Source organism: Centruroides vittatus, unplaced genomic scaffold (assembly GCF_030686945.1).
Source record: "Centruroides vittatus isolate TY-2023 unplaced genomic scaffold, ASM3068694v2 scaffold_1025, whole genome shotgun sequence".
NCBI classification, from domain to species: Eukaryota; Metazoa; Arthropoda; class Arachnida; order Scorpiones; family Buthidae; genus Centruroides; species Centruroides vittatus.
Window position 1 is genome coordinate 388,307 of NW_027122668.1, and position 23,020 is coordinate 411,326.

Consider the following 23,020-nt stretch of genomic DNA (forward strand, 5'->3'; position numbering starts at 1 on the left):
AATAACACTTGAGGATAATGATTTCATCCATTAAAAAAGTGATTGCACCCATTTTAATTGATTAGAAATTACTGGACAATGGATCTTTATTTATTTTTTTCTTGGTAGAAAGAGTAGTTTTTATTGATTTTTATCATTTTTTCCTCATCTTTAGATATTAAATTACTTACATTATTATATCAAAAGTAATTGGATTCATCTAAAATAAATTTATAAATAATATAACTTCATGTTACTAAACTATAAATCTTACAAAAAGTAATAAAAATAGAGGAGAATTATTTAAAAAAAATTAATTTAGTTTCTTCTACTTCACCAGAAAATTAGTTTAATTTTAGAAATTTCAAGCATTTTTAAAAAGGAATTTGATTTTAATCACTCGAAAATTTAGCCTTTTCTCAGCGAATTAAATCAGGTTTCCAGGTTCAGTTTCCACTCTACTAAACACACAATACAACACCTGTTTTATTTTTCTACGTACTTAATGAGAAACGTTCGAACAATATAACTATTTTATTAGAATAATTTTGATTTCCTGCACTTGAAAATTTCCTCTTTGATATATTTAACGATGTATTATAAACGTCTATACACGCGTATTATTTCGTACAGCCATAAATCTGTCATGTTGTAGCGGGTGCAATATGCTGGGGGGTGAGCTTGTGATAGTGATACAAAGTTAACGTTTCTGTATAATTTAAACGCGTGTCTTTAAAGATATTACGACAATCTTGACCTAGAAAAATCGATTCTGCATTAGTAAAGATGTATTTTTATTAGTTTTTATTCATAAATTTGTAATCTACTCGTGCCATTTTGTGTTCTACACCGAATATTTTCTTCGTATATGTATATATACACTTTGGACTGACCTCAATAGATGATACAATGGTCAATTAAAAACTCTTTTGATAGCAAGAAATCGTTCCCATAAGACACGATTTTCTGTGCTTTGAGATTTCGTTTATAAATTATTCTCAAAAGAATATTGTAATCTTTCTTCTGCTTAAATTAATTCAGAATCTTAAGATGAAAATTCAAGAAAAAATAATTTATAAATAGTACTTAATATTTTTATACATCTAACGCTAAAATTAGCACTTTTTTATAAATTAAATGCGACTAAATATAAGCGGTGGACAAATATATAGTCTTAAAGACGTAAATTTAGTTTATGTAACTGCTATTTATAGTGTTAAATTGATTAAGAATATATTAAATAAATTTTTAAAATTATTACATAACTCCATTTATACACAGGGAACTTCCTCTAAATCATTTACTGTATCGATATTTCACTATATACATAAATAATAATAAGGACCAACAAAATTATTCACTATTTCGGGTGGTCATTATAACAAGATCCCATGTTTTTCTTGATTTTTGTCTAATTTTTAAGGTGTATCATTGCATTTAATCGCGTATAATGCAGAACTAGAGCTGAATTAAGCGTTTTTATACCCTTAAAAGCACTAATTCAGCTTCTTAATACTTTTACATATAAATTTGATTGGTTAAAAAAAGTAACATTAACGAAGGAATTAAATTTAGTTTCGTAATTCGGTCGACACAATTACTTAACACATGTTTAAGAAAACACTTTCCTACAGGATCGTTTCTAATCTTCCTTTCTCAGGCCACTCACCTACACGAGCCAATATTTATCTGCAAAGTTCAGGCGTGGTTTATGAAAGTGGCCAATCTGCTCAGTTTGCCCGAAGTGACCTTAACACTGTCTCCTTCGACACCCCGCAAACCTCTATGACGTGTATAAGTGTTCCACTTTCGCGTTAATTTGAATCATAATCGACTCAGAAACTTTCTAAATTAAGCAAGGAAGTCGATTTAATGCACTTGAAAACTATTGGTGTGGTGACTTTTGACTCAAAACGGTTGTTGACCTGCTTGCTCGATTGCCCCAGGACTAAATCTATACATTATTCTACGGTGTATATATATATATACACAATCTAACGTATACGTTAGTGTAGAGGGAAGTCTCTAGAGAATAATTTAAAAGAAAAATTTGTCCCTGTTTGAACTTATTGGAGGAAAAGTGATGAAAGTTACGTTTATGTAGATTTAATCTTACAAATTGTAGAATTGTATTGTTTTTGAATGGCAATTTGACAATCTCTGAATCTTTAAAAATAAAATAAAAATTATTTCTGAACGTAATTTTTAATTAGGGAATGAATTTTCCTGGCACCATGAAGATAATAAATCTTTGTTGAATTTTTTTCTATGTGGGAATTAATTCTTGTATTTTCTGTATATGTTCATCTGTTGATGTTAATGAACTCTATGAAGATCAGTCGTGATGATAAATTTATTTACTTTTTTTTTAGGGCTTCGAGCGTGAAATTTATTAACGTTTTCTTAATTATATGACGAGAAATGGTCTCTTTAAAATTAAAAATGAGTTATTTTTATGCTGTAATGATTATTATTAATTTTTTTTTTGCAGAAGTGTCGTTTCATTACTTCTTACTTGGTGAGTTAATTTTGAAAAATTTATGAAAAAAATCAGAAATTTATAATTTATACTTGAAGAAGTTAACATAATTCAGTATAATCTTGCATATAAGTTCAGATATAAAAGGGCTAATTGTCTCTACTGAACCTTTTAATATGGGGCTCTATATTCCATAAACGAGCCAAAATTATTAACCAGATAGTTCTATTGATTCTTTTATTAGGGCCCTATATTTCCAAATCGGGTCTTTTTAATCGGTTTTATTTTAGGCACAACAAAAATGCTAATTACTTGTAGAGCCTCTTGGCTTTTGTGAAAAAAGCAGAATAGTCCGAAAATTCAGTCTTTTACGGGGGAAAATTCGATTTTATTCATGCATTTTAATTACTTCAGGAAAATATTTAACTCCTACATTTATGACAAAGATAATATGGTATCCCATGTTATCTCTATCAGTCCTTACAAACATTCAATTTTATCCATAAAAAGTATTTAATTCTATATATTTTTTTTTTTAAAGTTATATTCAGGTGATGAATATATAATTACGACGCGGAAAACTTGATAAATGATAATGATAATGATAAAAAAAGAACCGCTACTTATGCTTTAGTAAAGTCCCTGACCTCAATCGATGATGATAAACCTTGAACTTTGCACCAGTCACTTTATGATCATCATCATTTCATTTTTGAAAAGAAGCCAGATTTTGGTTTGTGTATCTCCTCACTCTAATTATTTTCGCATTTTTTTAAAATTATTTTTTGAGATTAAAAAAAATATATATATACCTTTACCTCAAAGAGCCTACCACCAGAACGTATGGTAAAAGTGAAATTTTACTAATGCTTTTACTAATAATTGGTAAAACTTTACTGCGAAATCACCATTTTCACTTGAAAATTTATCATTCTCACTGAAATTTTTGCCATTTTCACTTGAAAATTTATCATTCTCACTGAAATTTTTGCCATTTTCACTTGAAAATTTATCATTCTCACTGAAATTTTTGCCATTTTCACTTGAAAATTTATCATTCTCACTGAAATTTTTGCCATTTTCGCTTACAAATTTATCATTCTCACTGAAATTTTTGCCATTTTCACTTGAAAATTTATCATTCTCACTGAAATTTTTGCCATTTTCGCTTACAAATTTATCATTCTCACTGAAATTTTTGCCATTTTCACTTGAAAATTTATCATTCTCACTGAAATTTTTGCCATTTTCGCTTACAAATTTATCATTCTCACTGAAATTTTTGCCATTTTCACTTGAAAATTTATCATTCTCACTGAAATTTTTGCCATTTTCACTTACAAATTTATCATTCTCACTAAAATTTTTGCCATTGCATTCTCATTTAAAACTATCCACTGTTAACGCAATCTTACAAATTTTTCACTGCAAACTTTTACCAACTTCACCGTAAAATTTGCCCATAAAAATGGGAAATTTTCAGGTAAAAAATGATAGTTTTACAATGAAATTTTTCTATTTTTTGTAGCCCAAAAAAGGGCAAAATTTAACCGCAAAAAAAAATTAATAATTTAGTATCAATATAATCTTAAATAGATAATATAGGCTATGAGATAACAGTAAAGTTTTTGTTTAATTTATTTATATATTTTTTTAAATTTTATCACATACCTTAGTTGAAAGAAAAATTAGTATTTTTACTTTCCTTCCCTCAAGATGACTTACTTTTTGGCCATTAACCTTTTGTAAATATTCCCCTATTGGGAAACTAGAATCATGTAGTGAAATTACAATTTTTTCCGTCCGCAGTCATGCGATATTTAACATTTCCGATTCGGGATTTTTGCGTAGAAGTATACATTTAAATGAATCATTTAATTATAATTAATTCACATTTAATTACATTTAAAATTACAAGTAAAAAAAATATTTTTTTACTTGTAATTTTACTGCGAAGATGAATCACGTTTCTATCGTTTCCCACTCGAGTTAATCATTAGAAATCACGTTTAAGTGAAAAATTATGTACAATAATCAATTTTAATTAACATTTTTATGTACGTAATTGTAATTAAGACAGTTTCCTGTCGTTTTTTTTTTCTTTTTCCAATTAGAAAATGCCATTTAAATTTCTATTTTTGCGCTTAATTAATGCCTATTTTTACTCGTTTCTCTTACTAGTTCCGTTGTATATTGCTGTACAGTTTTAGATATGATTTCCTGTAAAATTCTATATTTATGCAAATTTTTATGTTGGTTTCACATGTTATTTACATTTTCCTTTAAATTCCTGATAAGAAAATTTGGCATTCCTATCCGTGATTAGTATAAAAAAAAATCACGTTTTCCTTTCAAAATTCTTTGATTTTTTATTTCGAAAAAAATTTATATATATATTTCCACATTTAACTATAAAATAAATAGAGTATAAAGTATTTTTTGTAGTTAAAAATTAAGTAATTAAATTCAGTAGATAATTATCGGGGAATGCGCATTATACACGGTAGTCGTTCAGATGTGGCAAATTTTTCTGCAATTTAAAGGAATTTTTTTACAACCAAATTAAAGCGCACGTTATTACAATAATTGTGGTATTTATAACAGAAAAATGACAATAAAATTCGTACATTTACGTAAAGAGCCAACGCCTTCAATAACATGCGATTTGGTTTCTCCGAGCGGAAACAATGGATCGTGACGCTCTTAACATTAAGTAAAAAATCATTCCAAGGTCCTTAACTGCCTTAAAATTCGACAAGCGATTGTGTAACGGTCATAAAAATTAAAAGAAATCTTAAAAAAAAATACATCTAAGGCCAAGGGTTGTTATCTTATAACGTGTCCATGCAACAAAAACACCGAGAAACACAATCCCTTGTCGAGTTTTCTAAGAAAGTATCGCATTTCTCCTTAACGTAGATTAGTTTAATTAATCTTTTTTCCATATATTTTAATTGTAGTCTGTCTTTTATAAGTCGAAAAAGTGTCTGGACAATGCTCGGGGCGTACTTTAATGTTATATTTGGGTCAAACGTGTTTGACATGTAGTAGTGGTGACTGGGACTGAGAGAATACTTATTGAGAAGTTTAGATAATACTAATAGAAGAAGCAATTTGACAAGAATATATATATATACACACAGAGAGAGAACACACGAAACAAGATTTTTTAAGTGATAACAATTAAAAATATACTTGAAATTAGTGACATAAATTACGTCTTGTGGTAAGAGAAAACGAGTGTCTTTCTTAAGGAGTTCAATTAAAGTCTTAGATAAGAATTGTTGAATGAAAGTAGGCCCCATTAATATATAAATTGTGAAAGTGTTTCCCGTTTGTAAAGGCTCTCCAGTGTAATAATCACGCTCCAGACAATAATGAAAGAAGTATATGCCACACCCCGAACAATCGAACAATTTTTGTATTATTATTATTGTTATTATTATTGTTAGATTACACATAGTGGCATAAGGGCATGAGGACCAAGAAAATTTGAATTAAGGGATCCAATGTTAGCTTCAGACATTTTTCTTATAAAAGATTGGTTAAGGGGGCCTCCTGCTAGTAGGGACCCCAGACTATTGCCCCTTTTGCCCATAGGATAAGGCGCTATGATTACACAGGAACAGTTTATATGGGCATCTGCCAAAAACCTTGAATCATCTGAGAAGAGGTGGAGTAGTACATTGCATGCAAATTGGCGAAGAATCTCAGTAGATAAACCTGTTTTACTTAATTTTTTCTTAGTGATACACGTTTTGAGTATCAATTCAATAACGGTTTGTTTATAATTTCGAGACGAAGATAAATATCGAATCGAAAACACAATTTTCTTATCTTTACAAATTTTCTAATTTCCGGCAATTATTTCCTGGAAAAGAAGGCATTTTTTTTACGAAAATTTAGATCAATTCCGGGTAATTTCGTTAAAATAAAGCAATTGTTACTTCCGTAGGCGGTCAGTTTTGGGTTGTCTTGCCTTTTCTTTTTTTTTTTTTTTTTCTAAATGACCTAAATTAGCTCACCTTCCGTTCCGAATTATAAAAAAGTATATATATAAAAAAAAGTAGGACCTTACCTGAGGTGTAGCTCCTACGTGCCCTATAGGCCAAAGGGCACTTAGAATTATTAACACTGTTTGGATGAACATGAGTGAAGATCGGGATGGAATATTGATAGGGATGGATGTTAACGAGTCAACCGGCGCACCACCACTGCCACTCTAACTACATAAAAGAAAGAAAAAAAAGGAAAACAGTAATTAAAATTAATGTCTTGCTGATGAAGTGAAGGCTTTAATCTTATTTTTAATCTATTCCGAATTAAGCCATTGTTTTATCACGTATCTACACGAAAATTGCTGGGCGTATGAGAAATTCAATAAGTTAGAATTCGTATAAAAATTGATCTGCAGATAAATTTCATTCTTGTTTTTTCTCTATAAGGGTTTTCTATTGTCTCTCGCGTGCGTATACAGAAACACGCTCTTCTGTGAGCTCTCTTCTATACCAGAAAATCGAAGTGAAAGTTAGGTTTCTCTACTGAATTTTACTTTAATTTTCGATTAATTGATCTTACCTGAAAACAAACTACATTTTTTTTAAAGCATAGACCTTACTTTTAGGTATTACTTTACGTAAAAGTGACCTTCTGTATACAGGTGTTTTAAATCTTGATTGCCTTCAACAGAACCCGAATATTTTAGTGTGGGCAAAACAACTTCCTGGTTAGGTGAAAACTTAGAAAAATCTTTCGAAATTTAAATATAACAATCTGTGCTTATAACCAAGAATGACGAATAACGGGGTGCTTTTATAGCACGTGCTAATACAGGATTAATCCCAGTCTCTCCTTAATTAGAAAATCCCCACTTACAGGTGTCGAATAATAATATAATAATAACAACAATAGAAGAATTATATATCACTTACCATTCAAATATAACCGTGCATCACAGGGATGAAGTTTTAAATCACAGTGTTATCCCGGTGGACATTATCCACTAACCGACAAGAGTGAGTGAGAACGGTGCTGTGAGGTGCAAGTCGCTGCACCGTTTACCCCAGGTAGTATTCTACCTAATCTCTACTCGCCATGTCTGCTGTGACCCATATCTATCGTTGCAGGCAAGTAGGGCATGAAGGGATTTCACTCAAGCAAACTCGTTTGTTCTCTTCCCCCAGCAGTCGTGTATGGCAACTGGTTTCACTGCTTCTGCAGTAACAATACTGTATACGAAAGTCGTTGTCCGTAATTCGGTTTTGTCTTGCGGTTTCGCTTTACACGCTTACAATTTTCTTTAACAACTAAGCTAATAATTGCTTTTGAAAGGGAAAACTTAAGTTTCTAAATTGAAATTACTTACTTTTTTCTATTTGAATTGATAGAGAGAGTCGTTTTTAATTAAACTCAATGGGGTAGAAAGGCAGTTGGGGTGTGTGTGTGTGTGTGTGTGTGTGTGTGTGTGTGTGTGTGTGTGTGTGTATGTAAACATGTATACATAATAATAACAATAATGAAATCTTATTAAATTGATTATGCTTGAATGAAGTGAAAGAAAATTTGGGTGTAATTTTACTTTATTTGGGTTAGCTTAGGCCTTTCTTGTACGATTGTAGAATACTAAAAGGTGCGTGCTACCTGTTTTTATACACTTAGTTTAGAAATTTCTCTCCCTTGTTTAGCTTTTCTTTTCTTTTTTGTTTTAAATTAGCTTTGAATCTAAAATTTCCCTTTTTCTTAAAGGAAAATTACCTGTTTCATTCAAATATTCTGGATTTTTTTAAAGAAAAATCTACCTGTAATTTTGTTTATAATCAGGGAAATTTACTTGATTTTTTAAAGATTTTATTTTTTAAGCTGAAATTTATTTTTGCTGCTGTTTAAAGAAATGCACGTAAATTCTTCTTGATAAATACTATAAAACTGTCCGAAACGGAAAAAATTTCTTCGAAACGAAGTGATTTTTTATATTTAAAAAACAAGTAATGCGTTATAGCTTCATGGAGCCAGGGAGAATTTGTATTAGGTGCCCATGAACAGTAATATTTTCTTATAAAATATTGGTTTGGGGCACCAAGTAACTGCCTGTTTTGTCCATAGGATAGCCCAAACAAACCTGTAAAAAAACCCTGTCCTAAACAGAACCTGCCTAAACGGTAAAAATATTCGGTACTGTGTGATTCCCGTTTACAAAGGTTTTGCTGTATTTTTTAAAATTTTAATTTAGTTGAGTCAAGACTCCATTTTCTCTTCCATAAATACCAATATTTAATTAATTTTTATTAATAAAAATAATTGAAAAACTTATTAAATAAAATACACACTTATTTATGCAAGCAAAATAGTTTATAAATCATTAATTAAATCAAAAGTAAGACTGTTCCAGGCATAATTAAATGCGTAGATAACACATATCTGGCAATGACTACATCAATATCGATTCTATCACTTTTTCTCATCATTTTAAGTACTGTTACAAAGTATTCGAGCGTACAAATACTTTTTAAAAACTCTCTTTACTTCGATATTAGACTAAATAATAGTTTCTTTTCCATTTTTCTCGGTTGATATACATAGCTAAACACGATAATCATTCGAAATAACGCTCTTTAATATGCCTATAGGCGTAATATACAAAGATATGGGGTAATAGCGTGGAACGATCTGCTCATTTTAATTTCAAATTAACACATTTCTGTGACGAATGATATTTTTTAGTAATCACTAAAAAAATCAACGTGTATAATGTCCTGTGATTAAGCCCCTCACAGGCGCTAAGAGGGGGGTGCAGTTGTCTGTGAGCTTTGGGAAGCTCATCAGAGGGGATAATTGTCCGCTTTCTGATTATTTTTCTACTCCAGTTTTATTGTTATTTGTATAACAGGGCCTTCGAGAGGGGCCTGAACGTGTCTTTGTACCGACAACTCTCCATTCTCTTGAGGGGCCCTGTGATGAAGCCCTGTGTAAGTTATAGCAAATAAATTGATTTGTTATAGCTTATAAGCGAAGAATTGCGTTTTTTCTGCTACTTTTCTTCGTCTTTTCTTACTTTGTACTGTAATTTTTTGGAAATTTTATAAATTTTGGTTCGTTTCTGATGCATACTTTCGGAATTTTTTAATAAATACAATTAACCCATAAACCGTGTTGCTCGAAAATAGCATAATTGATACGATTTAGTAAACAATTTAGGCATTTAAATTTACAAAAATTGGTAATGTTTTACATAAATAACCACACATTTTTCTATACAAAATAACCTTGTTATAAGTACAGTAGAACTTTCCATTTTCCAGAAGTTATTTGCATAGTTTACAGATTATTTATATATATATATAAATTCTCAGAATATCAATTTATCATTAAATATAAATAATTATATAATAAGATTTTATATGCTTTTTGAACATTTAATTTGTTTCAAAGTCTGATTTGTATAGAAGTAAATGCGGAAATTGTGCTGTAAAAGCGGCATACGATACTTCCTTGTAATAAAAAATAACAAAAGCAATATCGCATGTCGGGTAAACTAGCTTACAATCTTGATGTAGAAGGCAAAATAATCGAGAAAGGAATGACGAGTTTTCGATTTTATAGATCTTCTGCTGAGATATAACGTGTTTAGAACGTGAGATTGTGATGATAGAAATGCAAAAAAATAAATATATTATATAAATATTTTGCGTGCTTAGAATTTGCCTAAGCGTAAAAAAAAAACGTATTGGAATCAGTAATGGTTTTAACTCGTGAGGCCCTAGTCAAGCGTAAATCGTGAGGCCCTAGTCAAGCGTAAATCGTGAGGCCCTAGTCAAGCGTAAATCGCGAGGCCCCAGAAAGCATGTATGCGGGAGACCTCAGCAAACAAACCTTTCAGGGATCCTTTATATAGTTTTATATAATTTAATGCCAGTTTCATATGCTACTTGATATCGTACAATGTCGAATATCGATAAACATGTGGCTTTTAGAGCCTCTAATCGCACAGTATATGAGGCCCTTAAAAGTGCAAGGCCTGTGTCAAAAGTGTAGATTGCTTTGCAGGGCCGTGGAGAGGGGAAACTCTTAGGCCCTAGTCGAAAATCTTAGTGTAAATTCTTCGCTGATCAGAATGATAGTGCTATTAAACAATTATTATGTAATGTACACGAGAAAAAAGTACTATAGTATATTATTACTGAGCCTAAACGAGAGAAAAAATATTCTATAATTATATAAAAGCATCATTTATAATAAACTGATCTTACTAAATATAGTTTTCGATGAAAGTCGAAGTACATTGACACTTCAGTAAATAGTTTAAGAGCTTAAATTCTTCATTTAAAGACCAATTTATTTGTATGTGCTTCATATTGTTCTTAGTACATTGACGTTGATTTATAATAGAAATAAAAGGCATAGCAGAACAAATAAAGAAGGGTAAGAGAAAATCGAAGTGAATTTTTTAATTTTTCTAAATCACGCTTCTTTCTGATTAAATCCTTCTTCTTTGATGCCATTCGAGATAGTAAGTTTAAGTATTATGGTGATATTATTATTTGTTCTATTGTTATTTATGTCAACAATGTAGGATTTGCACATAAGCTAAACAAGCTGCAGCTTAGGGCCTCGCACTATCGGCTTAGAATCTCACATTTTTATATATTTATCATTATTTGTTGGTAGGGAAGGACCTGTTACATGTTATATCTCAGAACCTCACATTTTTAAATGTTTCATTATTTAGTGAAATAGGACCTGTTACATGTTATAGCATAGTTTCAAGTCTAAGTTCAGCGTTGTTTAAGAATAACCCAATTGAAACATTAAAGTATAGCAAATTTCCTTCAAGCTACATTTATTTAAAACGGAAGTAAAGAGAATGTATTCGTGCATATCAAGGAAAATAAAAATAAAAATTATATGTATATATATAGGGAGACAATATTAATTTCTGTCGTGTTACTACTTAACTCAATGACAGACATTGTTAAATTTTATATAATTTCGTGATGCGGAGATTACTTTGATGATTTTTTTTTACAGTTTTCCCTTTTCGTTTTGTTTTACAAAATTTATTTATTTTTATAATAAAATTTCACATTAATTTCTTTCTCATTGATTACTTTACTGCTTTCAACTATACTATTTATAACGTATTTTCACCTAGAAAATGTTCTAAAAACCTTCTTTTTTAATTTTTTTTCCAACCTGCATCCGCACAAAATCATTATAAGACTAGATTTTAAGTAGATTAATGGATTATTATTTTGTTCTATATAAAAAATACCATAATTATCCTATATATATTAAATATTGATATGTATGATTCATAGGTTTGTATAATATTTACATGTAAAAAAAAATACAGTAAATAAAAAATTTTTTTACACTTTTCCTAGATGTAAATTTATCGGTTTTAACTTTAAACAGTATAAAAAAAATTATAAATTTTATGCCAAAAATCTATAAATTTCACTTTCTTCTTCACTTAGTGCACCATAGATGTAGGCCAAATCTTGATATTTGTCTATATTTCTCCAATTTATTATAATAATAAAAAATATTTCCTTATATTTTTTTCCTTCATTTATATAAAGTCATTAATTATATTTGACATGTCATTTGTTTTATACATTTAATGCTTTATCACATTTTAAAAAACATGTTAAAATTGGGTGAATTCCTGTAAAACTTATTTATTTATTTAAGTATAAAATTATCTCATTTTTACTTGAATTTTTATATATTTAAGCTGTAAATTATTTATTATAATAATTTTATTTTTTTTGTGATTTATTTTATATGTATATATAAATATATACTTTAATTTATTTTTAAATATTTTCTCTTTGCTCAATTTCTCATTATATGTATTGTTTTACTTCGAATTTAAGAATACTTTAAGGATACCTCGAACTTAAGATGCCTTTTAATTTTAAATGGCGATATACGATATATATAACCCGATATACCACATCTACATCCCGATGTACCGCATCTACATCCCGATGTACCGCAACTACATGTCGATATACAATAGTTACATCCCGATATACTATATATAAACCTCGTTACACTAAATATATAACCTGATAATCATATCTCGGCATACCATATCTATACACCGGTAAATAAACATATACAGTAAGACCTGTCTAAACGGAAAAAATTCTTCGGAACGAAGAGTTTGATTTTCTGTTTAAAAAAAATCTTCAAAACGGAAACCTGCCAAAACCGAAAGATATATTCGGTGCGATTCCAGTTTACTCAGGTTTTACTGTATACATAAAGAAGCTTATATACATAAATTTCTAACTTAAAACAAGCTTTATGCCAGAAGCATAAAGCTTGTTTTAAGTTAGATTAAAAATAAATAAAATTTTTCACAAAAAACGACTATAAAAATAGTAATAAACCCAAGAAAAATTAAAGAAAAAAAATCTATTTTAAAATAAATATATTTATACAAAAATTAACATAATTTTAAATATATTTGTAGGAGGAAAAAATATTTTTCTTGGTAGTTTTTTTAGTTTGCTGAAGTTAGCACGAAAAGTGACACTTTAGAAGTAATTATTTGCTCGATTTGTTTCATTCATTTTTCTCTTCTAAATGAGTAAAAATCGATTTGGATAATTTTTTTCCGTTCCGGAATTTGTTCTAAATTTTAAAACTCAATTTAAACGGAATTTAGATTAAATATATAATTATAAATTGTATAAGTCTTTAAATTAAAAAAAGTGGAAATAAAACGTACAGTCTCTGCGCAGTCAAATTATACAGGGTGGGCCAGCGAAAACGAAACGGCAGAGTGTTCGTGTTCGTCCAAGCAAAGCGCTCGGACAGGTCGATTTTACTCTCGAGGGGACATCTTTTGCAATAAAGTTTTTGCGATTCTGAATATTAACTAAACAAACATTTTTTTCGAAATAAATGCTTGTTTAGTTAATACAAAATAAATGAGTTTTTAAAATTTTTTGTTGTCTGTTGTATTCAGAATCGCAAAAACTTTATTGCAAAAGATGTCCCCTCGAGCAAAAGATCGACCTGTCCGAGCGCTTTGCTTGGACGAACACGAACACTCTGCCGTTTCGTTTTCGCTGGCCCACCCTGTATATCATAATATATACAATCTTGCATTTATGTGTACAAATTTTAATAGTGAAACAACAAAAAACTAAATTTATATTATTGTAGACAGAATTTAAAACTTTAATATGAAAAATTACATATATTTTATTATATATCCAAGGGTCATTTAGCAGAAGCTAGAACAGAGAGCCCCTCAAATTTCGGTCGTTTATATAAAAATAATATAGTTTAAATTAAATTATTTTAATAAGGGATCCTGGACGTCAGTAGAGGGAAAAATGGGGCACTTTCCCTTTTGGAGTGAAAAATTCTACAAATTATAATCGTAAAAGTGATTGAGATATATAACCTTACACCCCCCTCGATCGTAGGATGCCTTGTCTGTCTTTTAGTACCGATGCAATACTGTATTCTATAATCTGCCTGTAGAAAGTAAAAGCCCCAAAAAATTAAATAAAATTTTATCGATGTAATATTTCTTTCCAAGCTTTGCTCTCCTAAAAAAATTTTCTGCAAACGTCCATGTGAGATGAATAATCTGTTTTTATTTGTTTTATTGATTTTAAAAAAATATTTTACGGTTTTTGAAGCCGTGTGAGGCCTCACAGACCTTACATTACCCAGGTCTTCTCTCACTTCTTTCAAACTTTAATTACATGAAATATAAATTTTTGTATTTTTTGAATTAAGCAAAATTTATTAAATTTTTTTTAAAAAAGAATTATTATTATATAGGCTAAATGTAGTTTTAAAAATAACAATAAAACACGGTAAATTTACTTATTTTATTATTTCTTATTGAGCTTAATATTCATAAATTTGATAAATTATTTAATTTTTATGATAAAGAAATATGCACAACTTAAATGCAAGGTAGGTTTTTATAAATTGTTTTTCATAGAACATGACTAAACTATATATAATAAATATAAGTCTAATTATAGATAAAATATAAAAACACATTAAATATTAAAATAAATAATTCACATAACAAATATATTTTAAAAATACATTATAAAATAAACATAAATAAATAATTTATACGTAAAAAAGAAAGAATAAAAATATTAGTCTATTTTGTAGAGATAAATTATTTAAAACTCAATAGTTTTTGTTACATATAAATTTCAAAACTAAATAAATTAGAATATTTCATGTTTAAGTTTTCTTTATATGATGATTGTGAAGAATAGGATCCCCATACTGTATTTACCACTATTATGAGATGCTGTGTCAAATTAATGTTTTTTAGTTGGCATTCTGATTGTGGCATATCGTAAAATATGAATTTATTGAAAAGTATAATTTGTAAACCCAATAGAGAAAATTATTTACGCTTTAATTGAGACGATCTCCAAGTAGCAATTTGCGATCCTCAAAAGATTATAATCATTATTTTAAGAATTAAGGCTTAAACTAACATATTATTAAGAATTTTGAAGTATTTTTAATAAATTCATACAACTTCTATGAAAATTGAGGAAAAAATACATCAATTGTGTTTTTTTAAAAATGGCTGCTAGATGGCGCCACAGACTAAACGCAGCGCTGTTTCACTTAAAATTTTATTTTATAACGGAAAATTGTTAATAATTTTCTTTAATAATAATCTTTGGAATAATCTTAAATTTATTTATTAAATTTTATATAAAAATTTTAGCTTTATCAATTTAACAATTTAGATGTTTCGTGTTCGAGGACGTGTTTCAAACTTTTTTTAAATAATTAAATTTATGGAAGAAAAATAATACAGCAAAACCCGTCCAAAACGAAAACCTGCCTAAACCGGAAAAATCTTCGGAATGGAGCGATTTTCTACGTAGTATGTTAGAAAAAACTGCAAAACCGGAAAAAATAATCGGTACAGTGCGATACGGTTTACACAGGTTGTACTGTATACGTATTCTACTTATAAAAATTTTAAAGAAAATTTTTTGAAGTATCTTTAAACTATTAAAAATATAAATATACGTTGAACATACGAAATTGCGGGCCGCAAATGAACGTAAACTTCCGGCGAGCCGCATGCATTTTTCTTAAGGAGTTTCAGAGTTTTGAACCTGCTGAGTACAACGTATTTAATAAAACTACAGTATTCTAGGTACTAAAATAACACATGCTAATGATATGCAAACTAATAACACGAAATTACTCTTATCTTTTAACTGATCAAATATAGTTTGAATGCTCTTCGTTACGAATATCAGCTTAATTGGGGGGTGCATAATGGCACGAGTCAGAAAACAGGAAATTAAAATTAGGTTGACAAAACCGCAAATTAGCATCTCAAGGGGTGCATGCGATCCCCGCGAATTGTTCATGACTGCTCTAGTTATTTTAATGTAAAACTAAACAATAAGGTTTATTTAAAAAGTGATAAAGAAATTGTATAAAATTATAGAACAAAATTCCAGGAAAGGAGAATTTGTTTTTCTTTTATTAAATAAATAAAATTAATTATTTTTTTATCGTGGGTTGAGATTTAGGTTTATATGGTTACGGCAACGCGACACGTGGGCGATCTGCCGAGGAGGGATGTCTCCATTTATGGGAAACTGGCCCTATTTGGGTGTTTCAAACGTGAAGAAAACCCGGAAAACTCCACGTGGCCACGACCAACTACCAGTGTTCAGTGGTTTTATTTACTCGGTCACTGGCGGGCCTTTTTTTAAATCATAAATATCAGTTTGTGTAATGATTTGTATAAATTTGTGGATTTATTAGCTTTTAAGTAGTGTTTTATTTCTAATTGAAGTTTTCTTACGTTGTTATCTGTATTTCAATAATTAGGTTAGAGAAAGTGCATGAATATTCATTAATTTTTAATTCTTACATAAAATATTCTTGATTTTGTTGTTATATGTATTTATTTTAATTTCTTTGCATTTTTAAGTGAGTGTCTTTGAATTTACATTCCTAAATAACAAAAAACAAAGAAAAGAAAACTATATATTAAACCAGGTAAAAACAAATTATACATTTAATTTTAAAACTATTCATTAAATTCTAGGCCCAGATATGGAGAATTAGTAGGGATATTCAACACGAATTGTTAAATGTCCCTGTTCAAGTTTGTCTAAGGGTTTCCTGTGTAAAAACACGATAGAAAACTGATATAAGTTAAAGTTCTTTTTGCTGAATGTTAAAAAATAATTTAAAAAAAATTATTTTATTGATTTTACTCTTATTTCTATAGTTTCCATCCAGAATGGGGTGGCCCTCGTCTCTTATTCACATTTATAAATCATGAAAGCCCATATCATCTTTCTTAGGCCCTATTAAATGTTGACAATTATAGATTCAAAATTTAATAACAACATCCAAAACAATAATACATAGATGATACTGCAAAAACAATTCAAATTTTCTATTCTCTACTGTTTTTTGCATGCATTATAAAATATTTAAGTATAAAATTTATTAACAATTGTCTTATTATTTCTCTTTATTTTTTCTATTTAAATGAATAATTAAATTACCTAAAAATAAAATTAACTTGTAATACCAAAACATTATTAATATAAATAAGATATGAATTAATTAAGTCATAATTTTAATAAAATTTTAGGGAAACGTTAGTGTATCTCATGAGAGATTGTTTTACAGGAATATATATATGCCGACGTTATCCATTATTTACAAATTATAACTGCGTATAAAATTCCATATAAAATGATTTCATAAAAATATTTTGTAGGGATTAATTCTTTAGAAAAACCACTTTTTACAATCAAAATAACTGGCATGATCAGTATCCAAGATAATGAATCAGTTTTCTAAAGAATTGTTTATACTGAAACAGCTTATTCGGTTAAGAAAAAATAGTAGTTTTTTCTAGATAGAAGTAATAGACACCTGGATGACCTACTCGTTAAAGCCTCAGCATGCCTCTCGAAGTATTCAAGTTAGAAAAGTTCGAGTATCTGAAATTTTCGTGGAGTTTTTCGGGTTTTCTTCATGTGTCTAACATGTAAATAGGAACCAGTTTCAAAGAAAGTCTTCCAGAGAGGCATCCCCTTGGGAGATTACCCATGTTTGCGATCCCGTCTCTCCACTCCACTTTATAATTATAAAAGTTTTTTTTATGAAAACAGATATTTTATTGTTAATAATGACTGAAATAGTTGCTGTTATTTCTTGTTCTGATCGTCGGAATATCGAAATGGTAAAAGAATCAGGCTGGCAATCTGGGACCCAGGAGCGGAATTTCAGAAAATTTTCATAGAAGGTCTGACCCATATACGTTGGTCTCGTTCCTCACTATCCAGTGGTCGCCCCCGTTGAAGACCGGCCGAATCCATGTCGTCATGGATTCCACCAGGTCTTCTGACTGTCCACAGGATAAAAAGAGTTTAAAAAAAACTAAAAAAATAGTGTTCGGATCTCAGTTTTCCGCTGTAGAATCCAGCTCCCTCAGCTTGCCGCTCTGATAGACTCGGGTCCGAGTCCGAATTGATTTAGAAATTTTTATGAAAAGGTTGATCCGGTAAAGATCGAACCTGATCTTATCATTTGTTAACTCCTAGTATGGTCTTGACTTAACCTTATAGACATAAAAAACGCCTCCACAATTCTTGCAGAGTTTAAAAAGAAAAAAATATTTAGAGAACCCACCGCTTTACTAACACATTTTGGATTGAGAACCGTAATCTATGCAGCCTAAATCAATTTTTCCTATTACGAACGGATCTGTTACTTAATAAGATAAGACAGAAAAAATTACGGATGGGAACAATAACCTGAATCCAACTATTTATGAAAATCAAGAGATCCGAATCGATCGAAACTCGAATTCTTCATTGTAGTATCATTGGAGTACCTGTGAGGAAAAATTTATATCCTTCGCAATCTAAGATTAATGTGTAACACTTAAATAATATCAAATATATTAAAAAAAATTGTTACGTATATAGAATTATTGATCCATACTTTTAAAATTAATAAATGTAATTAAATTCGTTACATTATTTATTTAATTAATTTCAAAATCAAGCTTAATCTATTCTTTGTTGCTGTCTGTTCTTGTGCTATTGTTTCGAAAATATATTAAGACAATTATTTCCTCAGTCATTTATTTAGAATCATTCATTCTTGTCAATATAAGACAAAATGGAGTCAATAGGACAAATGGATGATTCTCATTGTCATAATCAAACATTAGACAATCAAGAATACACCAAAACTTCAGTAAAAAATAAAAGATTGCAAGAATTTTTAAGGAACATAAGAAAGAGTTCTATCATTAGTAATTTAAAAAAGTTATTCATGGAGAAAAGGTAAGCTATTTAAAAATAATGTACTTTCATAACGCTTTTTAACTACGTTTTATCTCTTTTATCCTTTAATTTACAGAGATTTGCCTGAAGTCTTAGCTAAATCAAAGACTCTAGGAAAATCGGAAGCTGAAATAATTGAAATATCTTCCATAGAAAAACAGCGCAATAAACCTTTCAATTCTCCTATTTCTTTTCCTGATTTTAATTTTAATCCAGAATTTGACATTAGTTGGGACGAAATAAAGAGAAACATCGATGAAAAAGACGAAAAAATGGATTGGAAGATTTCGGATATGATGTGCAATTCCAAATATAACGTTCAGAAAGAAGTTCAAGTGGCTGCTGAACCTTTTCGAGTAATTGATATAAAGCCTGTTCGTAGCGTTATATACGAGGAAAGTGTTTCAGTTTGTGAAGAATTGGAAACTGGAGATCAAGAGATCGTTAAACTAACTGATAAACCTCTCGACTCAAATATATTAATTGAATTTCCTGGTGGTGATGACTATTCAGAAAAACCTCATTTGAATGGTAGCATGGATATTCAAGAATTAAACGATGGTGATGATGATTACAATCACACACTACCAGTTACATCAGACGAAGAAGAAAATACTTTCAAGCTAAATCAAATGTGTCATAATTTGATGAATTTTTCTAATTTTCTCGAGTCATTAGAACGTAGGATTAAAGATAAAAATCCTTCTTATAAAATAACAGAAGGAAATTCGTTAAGACCTTTGAAAAGAACATGTAAAACCAAAGGTAATTTCTATATTTTAAGTATTAATGCATTTCTCTTCCATTAAATTTCCTCTTGCATTGATGTCTTTTTTATTGTACAATGTTTCATATTTATAGACTAAATTTGCAGGAGCCACATTGCCAAATTCCCAGAATCGCTTCAACACATTTTTAAATTTACGTAAGATTCATAAATCTAATCCAGAATTAATCAAGATATTAAAGTAACACAGAGGTTAAATTTTATAGAGGAAGTGGATGAAGAAACCGATTTTTGCGTAAATACAATTGAAAATTTCAAGAAATTTTAATGAATCTCGTAGCAAAGTTTGTCATAATGCCTTAGAATGGCGTTCTTTTTAATATTGATAGGTGAAATGCTGTAATAAATTATTCACTTTCTTAAATGCTAAATACAATTTATGAGAATACTTCTTGAATGTTTTTGTAACAGTTTCTGCATTTTATTGTTTGTTACACTACGTTTAATTAAATACCAGTTGATCATAAAGTATTCCTATCTACAGAGCTACTTAGCATTCCAACTTTGGTATAATGAGGATTTTTTGGACATGCGGAAAACATTTCATTAAAAATAATTAGTAACAAAACTCATCACTGTGGCTCTTTAGATCTTAATCCACGTGATCTTTGGTTGTGGGAACACTTGAAAAGCGTGGTAAACCTGTCTTAAATTTGCAAAAATGTGCGATATGTCATGAAAGACTGCATCAATTTACGGTTGGCCATTGGACACACTACGCCTACCTTCATAATGGGGACTACATTGAGCACTATCCCCTACATCGTTAAGGTCTCTGTATAGAGTGATTGTCTTATACTCTACAAATAAAATGTTTTGCTTGCAGCGCGGTAAATGCTGTAGTGGCAAGTTTTAATACTATTTTCTTTTTTTACAGAAATGTCTTCCACATGTTCTGAAATGTTAACATGCCAAATTTGGTTGCATTTGGACAGATAGATATTTCTCTAGACAGCGTTGAACAGCGATACCTTAATTACGATCACCATATAAGAAACTACCGTACACTTTGTTTCGAAATTTACTGTGTATGTACAGAATGATCCATTTTTTAATTAATCCAATAAAATAACTTGGAAAACCGTTAAATCAAAAATGGCGGATTATAAGGGGAAAACAAGATGCGGCAAGTGATTTCATCATAGGTAGTGCTACAATCAATGAAGATGGGGGTCAACTTCATTTTCTTACATGGGAACCCCATTTTTATTGCACATTATGATTCTACGTCGAAATAAAATTTTTATCTCAAATATTTTTCGAAAGATGCACTTACCAGAAGTTATGAGCGTGCGAAGTTCATTGGCTGTATTCAGCAGACTGAACAGTTCCGAAGATGTTGAGTATTTTTCTGCCGAACGCTTTCTACAGTAGCTCTGTTTCGGAACATGTTTGGTGTTTTGACGTCACATTTAGTAGCATATTTCATTTACGCTACCTTTCGCTGTCTGCAACTGCAAGTGGCTACCAGCTTGCTGTTCCAACGCATACGTTATTCATCATTCAGCGGATCCATATCGCTACGTAACAGCTATCGACTAAAATACCTTTGCTCAGTTACAGCTATTGAGTCTGCTGAACACACCCATTAAAAAAAAGAAGAAAAACACTTTAAAAATTTATCACTAAACACGTATGTTGGATTACTTTTTTCTTTACATCTGGTCTCGGATTTCATCTAACTAACTCTGTTCTCGAGATTAAAGAAAGGAAGACGGACAGCGACAGTGGGAATTTATAGGTCTACAATTTTTTCAAATTGCAGCTCAATTACACTGGACAAAACCAAAACGCAAATACCTATTCATTCTCATTAATGGAAGATGAACGGTTATCTACAAATATGTTTGATGTTTGAATTGCGCTTACATTATCACCTTTACATGAAAATTTATGTATGTACTTATTGTTTTTCTGTGTGGACATATTTCCATGAGGGTATTTTTTAGTGTGAGAGCGCATTTTTTTTCATTGAACCCACCAAGTAGCGTAAAACATTTTCTGACGTTTGAAAAAATGTAATATGATTCTGCATCAAAATAAACTGGCAACGAGTTGCTTAACTCGTTTATTAAGGCAACCCCTTTCCCGGCAACATTTAAAATTTTGGTGGCCCCATATTTTATTTAAAAAAATTTTTTTTTTGTTTCTAACTATTATAAAATGGCATAGGCTTAATTTTGAGGGTAGGATGGGTTTTATTTTAAAAAATTATAAATGCTAATAACGAGTGAAATCGTCATTACGTCCGACCCTACTGGGGATACACACGACCCCCATTATCACCCCCCTCCCTCAACTTTTACTGACCAAAATTTAATAGCATCATTCCCTCTAATACACAAACCTTCCTGCAAAATTTCAGAAATTTTCGACAAAAAGCACACCAGTTATTAAGCTTCAAACAGGGTGAACAAAATCGTGCCCCCCACATAAACACGCTAACATCCATACATATAGAAATTACACCCGAATTTTTTCCATTTTTCTTCGTTTCAAGGTGTCCTAAATCTAAAAATATACAAATTATGGGGGTCATTTTTTGACCACCCACAATTTGTATATTTTTGTAGCACCATCTACGCGATAGCTCCATCTTGTGTCCCCCACAGTCTAACATATTAGATTTAATCATTTTTTGTAGGATGTGTATTTTTTGGATTATGTTTGTGGATTGATTAAAATGGACCACCCTGTATATACATATAATAAAATCAACGATAGTGCGTTTCGCATCTATGCGAATTCGGATATAACGCGATTAGCGATTGGCTTCCATTTTCTCCATTCAGTTGTGTACGGTATACAATGTGTACCGTTGTGCATGAATAGAGAATATCCTACTATATAGGCCTTTTGTTCCTAATATGCGGTCTTATACAATGGCGAAATCAAGTTTTTGAACTCAATCTGTTGTATAGGCCTCGTTACTATCTTCAGTCAGTGCTGGATTTACCATTTAGCTAAAGTTTGGGGCCTCAGCTTTCAAGTGATCTCTAATGTGTCTTTTTTATACAATTAAAAAATGAGGAATGGCGTCCATTTTTCGTTAGATTGGGGCCTAAAAATATATAAATCCTGCACTGTCTATAGCCGAACTTTTATTTGGTGTATTTCAGTTTAGCATTATTCAGTTAAGTGCCGGTTTTAAAGGCAAAGAAATAGTGCACTAAACCGAGGTTTGACTATTAATGTATATGCGAACCAGCAGGAAAGTCTTGCTTCATTTACTGTAATTTATCATTTGGAATGCTCAAAAATGGGAGAAGACAAGCATGTGCTTTCGCCATTTTAGCCATGTTTACTGGATTCTATTCTATGTGAATTCATTTTGTTAGAATAGTGTACACTTGTACATCAGTTTTAACATTATCGTTACGAGGAGGTGATGTAATAATTACGTCAGTTTGACGTAAAGTGTACATT

General features: G+C 30.1%; 2 protein-coding genes across 4 annotated transcripts in view; one reads left to right on the top strand and one right to left on the bottom strand.

Moving 5' to 3' along the window:
• Window positions 1-23,020, bottom strand: part of LOC136986457 (A disintegrin and metalloproteinase with thrombospondin motifs like) — a 51,013-nt gene that overhangs the window by 18,140 nt on the left and 9,853 nt on the right. The window contains exons 1-2 of one of the 2 annotated variants that reach the window (XM_067283979.1): window positions 7,390-7,610; window positions 6,537-6,684 (exon numbers count right to left, since the gene is read on the bottom strand). In XM_067283979.1, the coding sequence (XP_067140080.1) occupies window positions 6,537-6,608 (72 nt within the window). In that variant the 5' untranslated portion in view covers window positions 6,609-6,684; window positions 7,390-7,610. Of the gene's footprint in view, window positions 1-6,536; window positions 6,685-7,389; window positions 7,611-23,020 lie in introns of those variants that run through there. The other variant, XM_067283980.1, reaches the window with a different exon arrangement.
• Window positions 18,569-19,972, top strand: LOC136986461 (uncharacterized). Of its 2 annotated transcripts, none has more exons than XM_067283993.1 (3): window positions 18,569-18,807; window positions 18,884-19,572; window positions 19,669-19,972. In XM_067283993.1, the coding sequence occupies exons 1-3, from the start codon at window positions 18,641-18,643 to the stop codon at window positions 19,671-19,673; spliced, it is 861 nt and encodes a 286-aa protein (XP_067140094.1). In that variant the 5' UTR covers window positions 18,569-18,640; the 3' UTR covers window positions 19,674-19,972. The 2 variants fall into 2 exon arrangements, with proteins under 2 accessions (XP_067140094.1, XP_067140092.1); XM_067283991.1 differs by having other exon boundaries at window positions 19,682-19,972.